The sequence below is a fragment of the Bactrocera neohumeralis genome, chromosome 5 (assembly GCF_024586455.1).
Source record: "Bactrocera neohumeralis isolate Rockhampton chromosome 5, APGP_CSIRO_Bneo_wtdbg2-racon-allhic-juicebox.fasta_v2, whole genome shotgun sequence".
Classification (NCBI taxonomy): Eukaryota; Metazoa; Arthropoda; class Insecta; order Diptera; family Tephritidae; genus Bactrocera; species Bactrocera neohumeralis.
Window position 1 is genome coordinate 38046675 of NC_065922.1, and position 10681 is coordinate 38057355.

The 10681-nt window shown below is 37.2% G+C and overlaps 2 protein-coding genes across 2 annotated transcripts; both read right to left on the reverse strand.

Annotated features, from left to right (window-relative positions):
• Positions 1-209: 209 nt before the first annotated feature.
• Positions 210-1782, reverse strand: LOC126759653 (E3 SUMO-protein ligase ZBED1-like). The gene is made up of 2 exons (XM_050474619.1): positions 395-1782; positions 210-333 (listed from the first exon to the last, which is right to left on the reverse strand). Exons 1-2 carry the CDS (start codon positions 1694-1696, stop codon positions 325-327), a joined length of 1311 nt encoding a protein of 436 aa, XP_050330576.1. The 5' UTR covers positions 1697-1782; the 3' UTR covers positions 210-324.
• A 7302-nt stretch (positions 1783-9084) lies between these two features.
• On the reverse strand, positions 9085-10410 carry LOC126758398 (uncharacterized). Its single transcript, XM_050472655.1, has 2 exons — positions 9828-10410; positions 9085-9770 (listed from the first exon to the last, which is right to left on the reverse strand). The coding sequence occupies exons 1-2, from the start codon at positions 10408-10410 to the stop codon at positions 9085-9087; spliced, it is 1269 nt and encodes a 422-aa protein (XP_050328612.1).
• Between the last annotated feature and the right edge of the window lie 271 nt (positions 10411-10681).

Below are 10681 nucleotides of genomic sequence, written 5' to 3' on the forward strand. Positions count from 1 at the left end.
TGAAAAAAATCAATTGTCTTTCCAAGAACAAAATAACTCATATTTATTTTCATATTAAAAAAAAAACATTAATAAATTTATTTACAACATAAGTTGAAAGCTTAAAACGGAGATCAAAGAGCCACTCAGTGGTTTTAAAGAGATCAATATCAACACATTTCGTGATTTTTGTTGATAAATAACAACATATCGACATTTTTTTACTTCAGTCTTGTTCGTCTGTCTGAGACTAATTCTCCAGCTTTGCTGAACATACGCTCAGACTCCGTTGAAGTTGCCGGAATGCACAAATATTTGCATGCCATGATTTGCATTGACTTCATTTCAGTCGATCTAGTCTGAAATTGAGATAAATGTTTGTTTATATAAGCGTTACAAAAAATGCCATTGCTACCTTCCAGTATTCCAATGGGTCTACATCTAGCGGCTCATTGGGTTTTTCAGTGTATTCGCGTAGTGTGATGATAGCATCCGCTCTGTTGGATTTGACTTTGCTGGATAGCTTCTCTGTCAAAAATTCATAAATCTGTGGAATTTTAACGCTTTTTGATGTCGACGGTTCCTCTCTGTTGTCATTCGATGACGATGCTGCAATTCTGTCGATTTCAACCAATTCGTTTTCCAGCAACATAGACGCTTGGGCCGCATTTTGACCTGACTGAAACCCTTCTTTTTTAAATCTCGGATCTAGCAAGGTGGCTAATCTAGTAGCACTTCTGGATTCATATGGAAACAGCCTCTGTTTAATTTTGTCGCATAAGTATAACTGTGCTTCCGATCCAACAAAAGTTTTCAATTTTGATTGAAGCTTCATTAACGTTGAGTGCAATCCCCATGCAATGGGAATTACATGCGAAATCGTCACATATTTATTACCCGATAAAATGCTTATATATGTGTTGAATGGTTCCAACAATAAACATACGTCTTGAAGTTGCTCTATTTCCTCTGCTGTTAGAACTGGTGGCGCTTTTGGTGTTCTTAAAAGCACTGCAAAGATGGCATCCTTAATAAGTAAAATTCGCTGAACCATAGCAAACGCGCTATTCCATCTTGTTGAAACTTCTTGAATCAGGCTATACTGTTTTTCACTACCCTGTTCTTTCTTTAATTTTGCATATGCAATAGTGCTGCTTTTGAAATATGCTACAATGCGTTTGCAATTCGACAATAATGCTTTTACTTTTTCAGTACACAAAAGATCTTGTACTACAAGATTGATGGAATGAGCAAAGCACGGCAGATGCCTCTTCTGAAGCAGCTCACAGGCTTTAATCATTGATGCAGCGTTGTCTGTAACCACGCAGTTGACTTTTTGGAATATATTCCATTTTTGCAGGCACTCACGCAACGATACTGAAATGTTTGCAGCTGAATGGTTGAGTTCATTAGCGAGCTTTGATGTCGTTAAAACTGCCGATCGTATTTTGAAATCGCCATCAATGAAATGACACGTAACGGTCAAATAGCTTTCATTTGCCTTCGACGACCAACAATCAGTGGTTATAGCACAGCTTTCAATTTCATTAAGAATGGCCTGTAATTTAGTTTTACCATTTTCATAAAGCCTTTGTATATGAACATTCAGAATGGTATTTCGAGATGGTAGTTCATATCGAGAATCAAGACACCGAACGAGCTCTCTAAATCCTTGATCTTCGACAATGCGAAATGGTTGTACATCTATAGCAACCATTCTTGCCAACGCCAAATCAATGTCTGCTTTCCGCGTGGAATTATTGCCGTAGATGTCATCTTTTTTAAAAAAATTTGTCAATGTGCTGCCGGGCTTCGCCTGCTCAGCGTGCAGAGGATGAGCACGCTTAAGGTGGTCCATTAAGTTGGAAGTATTTCCACTAGTTTTATATAATTTTTGGCACTTAATGCATTTTGCATATTTTTTGTCAGCAATTCGGAAATGCTTCCAAACATCCGAAATTTTTTGTTTTTTGTTCGCCGGCGCATCTGCGTACGAAAAGGCGCTTAGTATGAGAAATTATTTGTAAGAAATGTACCCACCTGATGAATTGCTGTCCCCGATTTCCATTTTGAAAGGAACCGTCACTTAAATCTGCAGCTTAGTATTTTATTGTAACTAATACTCTTATTGTAGTCAAATATATTTGTATATATGTATAATAAACACGAAAAATAGCAAACTGACTCGATGTCGTTATTTCACAATGCAGAGTAGTGATGAGCGAGATGTCAAACTATCGATAGTCGAACCATCGATAGTTTCAAAAGTTCAAAAAAAAACTATCAATACTCATTGATAGTCAAAAAAAAAAAAACTATCGATACTATCGATAGTCCCATCGATAGTTTGACACCTCTACTATACAGTGGATATCAGTAATTTGAAATTTGAGTTTTCGAAGGATACTCATTGATAGTCAAAAAAAAAAAAAAAAACTATCGATACTATCGATAGTCCCATCGATAGTTTGACACCTCTACTATACAGTGGATATCAATAATTTGAAGTTTGAGTTTTCGAAGGAAAAGCACTTGGATAGTGTTTCGTGCATTTATTGTCAGACATACATCCCGAAGTGGGATTGTGGTGTCCGCAAGGTCCATGAACCATATTGGTTTTCACCATTTGGTATAATACTGTATCTTTCTCTGCATCAGAGTAACCACCTGTAACCATCATCCAAAGAAGAATGTGTGCGTGCGGTTAACTTTGTTTTGCTACTCAGCAGAATACATCCAGCATCTAACAGCACCATATATGTATATGTACCATATGTTGCTTCAAGATAAAGTCCATCAAACATCGCTGCTGTTGTTTGAAAAGTCGTGCTGTGACATCGTGACGATCGCTTGCTGATTGACCGCGTTCCATAATTCCACATGTATGTATGTCATCGCATCCTGGGAGTAGTCGTTCATGTGTCTTGGGCTGCCATACGTTGATGGCAAAAGGAACGCCGACCGATATTAGCGCGACCTCTTCGTGGCTTCGTAAGAAATTTCAATCTGTAATTGATCACTTTATGTGAAACATAACGTTTTCACTGAATAATTTTCAAGAATTTTTCTTTTAAATAGCCGGAATAAAAAAAGCATGCGACCGAAATTGAATGATTCAAATATTTGACAAATAAAAATATTGAAAAACAAAACAAACAAAAATTTAAAAAAATTTGTATGGATAAATGTTACTTTTTGGGAATTTTCCAATTTCCCTTAACATTTAGGAGGATGAAAAATAGATGTTGTCCGATTCTCCACCCTAGCCGATATGCACGCTAAGATTCACGAAAATCGGTCGAGCGGTTTCAGAGGAGTTCAATAACGTACACCGTGACACGAGAATTTTATACATACATACATATGTATGTATATTAAAGATAATATCATGCACCAAATTTTGTCAATATTATTTAACTTCTGGTGTAAGAATTTAGTTAATTCTCGCACTTGTGGTAGTTTTCAATATAAACTTTATATGGGAGTGGTCTTGGTTATTATCTGATTTCATATATTGTTTTGCGTTGTATAACGAAGTGCTACAAACACTTATCCTTGGGAAGTCTAGTCATTATAGTTTTGAATTTGGTTTGAGAGATATAAACTTATTAGGCAAAAATTCTCATAATTCTCCTTCGCTATTAAGATCAAATTTGTACTTATAGTCGTATGCGGCCTAATTATAGCACATTAAAAGTTTTCGCTTAGTGCAAGTTTCTTCAAGATATCTCAGTTTTTACTTAAATTATTGCTAAATACTTAAATTATCGCTAATTATATAAATTATGGGCTTTATATTATTTTGCTGGTATCTTCAATTAAGTTTTGTATACACTATTTTAATGAATCAGCAATCACACTAAATCCTACATAAGTACGTTTGTACTTCGACATGATTGTATATACTTATAACCAATTACATGATGCAGAACGCTTATTTCACTTTCACTCCTTTCAGCTTCGCTCAAAATATAACATTTATTCAATTGTTTCTCTTTTCATACCAGTGGGCAACATTCCAAAGCCAAGTCAGAAAAATCTTAAAATCGTTTCATTACAAGTTGATTGTATTATCATTTAATGTTGAAGTGATTATTTCATGAAATTTGACACACAACCTAAACCAAATTTTTGAACGTTGCTATTTATAGAATAAACTCGTTATCTTCCTTCAGTAGTTTTTAATAATGTGGTAGTATGTGCGGTTAATACTAAATATTTAACATTTTTACTTTAGAGTATTACGAGTAGATGGAGATATCTTAAGTACTTACAACCATACTTTCAACCAAGGTTTTTATTGCATATTTATTTTCATACTCTTTCAACATGTTGCCACAGAGTATAATAGTTTTTTAACCTAACGGTTATTCTTATCATCTAAAATTGAATCGATATAGATGTGGGGTTATACACAAACATATATATAAATTATCTGGATGACGGGAAAAGTTGAAATCTAAGTGACCGTCTGTCTGTCCGTCCGTGCAAGTTGTAACTTGGGTTAAAATTGAAATATCTTGTGAAACTTTGTATGCGCGTTCTTTGGCAAAAAAAAGTACTAGTCCGTTAATGGATGAAGTCGGACCACAGCCACGCCCACAAAACGACATCAATCGAAAAAGTATAAAAATCCATAACTAAGCCATAACATAAATTAAGATATAGATAACATATATATATATATATAGATATAGATATACAATATGCGTTCCAAAGTAAACAGGACTGCAAAAAAAAAAGGTCAAATGGCTTTTTCGGCAAAATCTATTTATTTTATTCAAAATAATCTCTCTTCCTGCTTCAATACAGCTTTTTGCGCGGTCCAAAAACATGTCGAATGAGTGATTTAGCTCGTTGGCCAGTATGGTCTCCAGTTTGCCGGTGCAAGCCTTTTGAATGGCCTCTACGTTTGCATAACGCTTTCCTTTCATGGATAAATGCATTTTTCCGAAAAGGAAGATGTCGCTCGGTGCCAAATCAGGTTAATACGGGAAGTGGTTAATGGTTAAAATGTGATTTTTGGTCAAATAATCGTCCTTCGAATGTTGGGTTTCGAGCAATTATTGGTCGTCAGTCAATTTGTGCGGAACAAACCGGGCACACACCTTTCGTAAGATCGTATCGATAAAGATAGCAGATTCTAACGCACTAGTCGACATATAGATAGCGCCACCAGAGGGCGCTGGATTCAAAAAGTCCTGTTTACTTTGGTACCCACCTTGTAAGTAGCAAGAGCTATCTGCGCAGAATTCAATTACCTAAAAGCACACCTGAGCCTCACATACGAGCAATTTTAGTACATATCTTGGTGTGTGTCTTGATGATATGATATTACGGTAAACTATAATTTAAACAAGCATTCCAGTATGCGCGTCATTAATCAAAGGAGTGTGGACAAAGGAGAACACCCCGCAAGAACTAAGTTGATTAAACTTACATGTGTTAATACATTTAAAGGGGGGCTTAAATTCGCGCGAAACCAACGAATATTCTCTAGAAAGAAACTCCTATTTACAATGGCATTCACAACTGTTGGCCTGTAGAAAAGTTTCCAAGTATTTCGAACAAATTTATTTAAAATATATATAAACCCAATAAGAAGAACTTTAAGTCTCTGGCAGTGTTTATCTGGCTCTTATGGTTGTGTGTTAACTCCACTGGGAATAAAAAATGTAAATCAAAATGCCTTAACTAATATACGTGAGTATAAACCTCGACCTTTAACATTTTTATACCCCAAACATGGTATATTGAGTTTGCCGCAACGTTTGTAACACTTATGCAGAAGGAAACGTTGGAGACTATACAATTTATAATTAAATGATCAACGTGACAAGCTGAGTCGGGTTAGTCATGTTCACCTGTCTATATATAGCCGAACTAGTCCGTCAACCAGATTTATTGCTTGTATGGAAGACTTTTTCATTTGACGAGATATCTTCATGAAATTTTGCATGGATTATTATCTAAAGCAATAATGTAGTCTTCGAGGAAATTATTCATGTCGGATACATATGGTATACAGCTGCAATACAAACTGAGCGATTGGAATCAAGTTTTTCTAAGGAACCTTTTATATTTGTGAAGGGTATTATAGCGTTTTTTTTGTTTTCTTTCAATTCCTTTGATTTGTTTTAACAAATGCACAAATATGAACATTTTCGAATGAGTTCCCATTTAGTCTTGTTTGGACACTCTCAGCACACAGACCAAACACTCAAAGCAATGTTAACTGTTAATCGATTTGTACTAATTTGCAATTTTGCTCTGATTACTGGTTACCCACCACTTCAATGGAATCTTCAGCAACAAATAAATGGGTCGGACCTTATTGAAATCACAAATAAAATTAATTTGGAGCGAAAAATTTACGCATTCGTCATTGTGAACGCCTATAACATCAGCCAGAGCTGCCTTTCGGACGAGACCATTAAAAGATTAAGTGCTAATAATACCGTTAAATTACTGATGGCACAAAGCCAATGTTCTAGCACCTTGGAAGGTTTAAATAATGAAAAGGTTTTGATCCGCTGTCTACCGGAGAGTCTTTCACGCGAGTTATTGGATCCAATGGTCAACTGCCTTGGAAATAAACGCAATACTCGCATACTTTTTATTTGGGATCAGGAATATACCGCCGCATCGAGTGAGAGGCGTCTACAGTTACAGAAACAGCAACAACTGCTCTTCGAATATTGCGCTGAAATGCGTTTGCTGAATGTAATCGCCATTTACCGAGACTACTTGAAGGACGGACACTTCTACACGTTCAGCTATTTTCCGGAGTTTCATCTTCAACGAAAAACAATGGACGAGGATTGCTTCCCAAATCGGATAAAGGACTTAGAAGGCGTCGCCATACGAGTGGCTCCCGATCAGTTAGAGCCATGGAGCCTTGTGTGGCGAAATAGTAATGGTGACACAAAGATCGGCGGGTTTTTAACGAGATTTGTGCGGGAGTTCGCTAAACGAAGTAATGGCACGGTTAGCTACCCCATGGCAGTCACGCCAGAAAGGGCTCCAACGTTAACAGAACTGATTTTTTTATTGCAAAATAACTCAATCGACATAGTGGCTGGCACAACGACGATTAAGTCTTCCGACATGGCTGTATCGATGGTTATATTGCCTATCGATTGGATAATTATGCTGCCCCTGCCCGCACAAATACCTGATAGCGAAATATTTTTGATGCTTCTCAATTCATCATTGGGCTTGCTCCTTTTCATACTGCTCTTTGTGTTTTCTCTTGTACTCACCGTGGAGGCTCTACTTTTACAACGACGTAACGCAGCCGAAAATTGTCTCTTCTTCTTTTGGATACTGACTAATGTGGTGCTACGCAGTATTATCGGACAGCCGTCGTCTTCAAAAGTTGGTGTTTCAGCAAAATTAATTAAACGTTTCTTATACATGACGCTTTTCTTAAGCGGGATTTTTATGAGTACCTTGATAACTGCCGGCCTACAATCGTATCTGACTAGTCCCGTTCGATATCCACGAATCAACACTTTCGAAGAATTCCTAAAGTCTGATATAACTATCAAAACAAGCCAAGCAGGCTACAGGGCTCTCGATTTATATTTGAGTAGACGAAACCTGAAGAGCGTAAAAAAAAAGTTTATTTTTTCGAGCTCGCTGGAGAAACTGCAACGGCAGCGGACATATTTAGATACTCGTTACGGTTATACAATGTTCAGTAATCTATGGGATGTCTTGGCTAGATATCAGACGTATTTACCACAACCGCTTTTTTATGTGAGCCAACAACTTTATATAGCTAAAGGAATGCCACTAGTTATGCCGCTGCAAAATCACTCGATTTACAAAGAGGCTTTCAATATAATGATAAACCGATTACATGCAGTCGGACTGACTGACCTTTGGAAAAGGCAGGTGTATGAGGATATGGTAGTGGCGAAGAAATTGAACACCTCATATCGGATGGAGGGTGTGCGAAATGCAAGATTAGATTTGGAGGACTTTTACTGGTTGTGGTGGCTCTATGGTATTGGAATAGGCATATCTACCCTGGTATTTTTCACGGAGCTTTGGTATAACAAAAGAACAATAAAAGTGGCGCAAAAAGAGCAGAAGATATCGAGGAAAAGAGCGGTAAGACGGCGCGCGAAAAGAAATAATGCAGTTTAATTATGCTCGCCCCCGCACCATCTTCATACACATACGTATATACGATCCAATTATAAATGTGTGCCTAGCTCTAATTAATAGAGCAAATTTTCATTAAAAACAAATATAAAAAAATATTTAAAAAAATAAAAAAATACTTCATGGAAACTCTTTTATAATAAATAACTACTTATTTAATACAAATTTAAGTTAAAAATTCGAAAATCGGAATCTTGCAGTCAGATACAGATACATCTGTGTTTCAAAAGAGATCTCCTCAATCCAACTTCTCACTGCCGAATTGTCCCTATAACAAATGTCTCATGTGTATTTAAGTTACAGGGCTAGGAGACAGTATCATATTTAGTCAAAGTGGCACCACGACTCTTCTTATCTTTAGCCTTACCCCAATAAGTTCGACTAGTTAATTTCATATATCTTTATTACAATTATTTTTCAACAAAAATTCACATCAAAAGCAATCAGTAGTATACTTAAAGAGAAACAAATCAAGACTTGCTTAATCTTTGATTAGTGAAAAGATTATGCGAAATTAGCCAACCTAAGAGCTGTCACGTCGGTTGATGAACAAAGAACACCAGAATTGATAGACCTACACCGACGCCATACAACCACCACAGCCAGTAGAAGCTACCTAAGTTTCTTTCACTTCTCACATCGTTTACTGGATTAGTGGTGTTCAGTTTTTTTGCCGCCACCATGTCGTCATACTCTTGGGTCGGTCCATAAGTTCAACAACCCCACGCTTTGTATTTCATTGATTATATTATTGAGCGCGTCCGTGTAAATTGAATTCTTCTGTAATGGTATGGCCATCGGAATACCCTTACTTACATATATACCTTCATTCACATAAAAAAGCGGTTGCTGCAAGTGAGATTGATACTTGCTCATGACAGACCACATTGGGCTGAGTATTGTGAAAGCATACCGTGGATCCAATATTGATCGTTAACATTGGATTTCTTCAAATGAAGGCACAGTGTCCAGTATGTCATCTAACACTTTAAGATATGCCGGGGGGAAATATCTGGGAAGCAAGCTATACTCATATTTGCTTATTTTTACTTTTATTCCCGAGTGGTACAGCTCTGCGAAATGCTTTATACGCGGATAGCGAAGACTGCTAGTCAGATATGATTGAAGACTTGCAGATATCATAAAAATTCCACTTAAGAAGAGTATTATATATAAGAAGCGTTTCAAGAATCTCGCTGAAAGCCCTACTCGAACGTACGACGGTTGGCCAATTATCCCTCGAAGCACTACGTTGATGAGTGTCCAAAGGAAGAAGAGAAAACTTTCGGTTGACGTTCGGCGTTGCAAAATCAAACTCTCAATGGTGAAGACAGAAGAAAATATAAAGAGTAGGCTGAGCAATAATAGACCCAACACTGAATTGAGAAGGAACACAAAGATTTCGCTGTCGGATATTCGTGATGGCATAGGCAGCATAATTGTCCAATCCACTGACTGTACAGCTGTGCTTATGTCTATAAAGCTGTTTAATTCGCCCGCAATCGCGAATCCACTAACTACATCAATTGTATCATTTTGTAAAAGGGGAACCCAAGTTCCAAATTCTATAAAGATATCTGTTTCCACAGGCAAGGGATAATAAAGTGCGGCGTTATTATCTTTAGCGAATTCTCGCAAGATTTTAAAAGATTAAAAGCCACTGATCTGTATGTTACCCTTCCGATCACGCCACACAATAGTCCAAGGCTCCAACTGATCGGGCAGAGTTCGTAAAGCAATGCCTTTTAAGTCGCTGATGCGATTTGGGAAGCAATCCTCGTCCATTGTTTTACGTTCAAGATGAAACTCCGGAAAATAGCTGAACGTGTAGAAGTGTCCGTCCTTCAAGTAGTCCCGATAAATGGCGATTACATTGAGCAAACGCATATACTCAGCGCAATATTCGAAGAGCAGTTGTTGCTGTTTCTGCAACTGTATACGCTTCCTACTCGTTGCCGCGGTATATTCCTCATTCCAAATGAAAAGCATTCGAACATTTCGCCTATTTTGAAGGAGATTGAGCATTGCTTCCAAAAGCTCAGCAGAAAATCTCTCCGATAGGCAGCGGATTAAAAGCAATTCATTGTTGGCTCGCTTGGAAGGTGAGCTAGAGCTGTCCGCATTCAATAGCTTAACGGTCGTGTTAGTGCTGAGTATTTTAATATCCTCATCACGGAGGCAGTTAAGCTGGGAGTTGTAGGCGTTCATAACGATAACTGTGTTAATTTCCCGTTCCCAATCAATTTTCCAGACCTTCATTCAGAATATAACTTATACTTGAGGCATTTGAAGAGTTCCAATTCAAAGCTGGATAACCCATCAGCAGTGGCAAACTGTAAAGTAGCAATATATTGCCGGAAGTTAACATTTCCAATCTCTCTTCAACACACTTTCTGAGAACGCACTTAAAAGACTGATTTACGGTTTATTGTTTCGCTGTATTTTATGCAATGCTGCTTTTTTGTCCTTTGAATCGTTTCAATTTCCTAATGGATTACAGGAACTACTAGAAAAGTTGTAATATGAAATT

Bases quoted from the DNA above. Each gene is read 5' to 3' on its own strand.
- LOC126758398 (XM_050472655.1), bottom strand. From the start codon at position 10,410: ATGAAGGTCTGGAAAATTGATTGGGAACGGGAAATTAACACAGTTATC. The intron at 9,771-9,827 runs GTAACATACAGA...AATTCGCTAAAG, and splicing joins TGTGTGGCGTGATCGGAAGG to ATAATAACGCCGCACTTTAT.
- LOC126759653 (XM_050474619.1), bottom strand. From the start codon at position 1,696: ATGGTTGCTATAGATGTACAACCATTTCGCATTGTCGAAGATCAAGGA.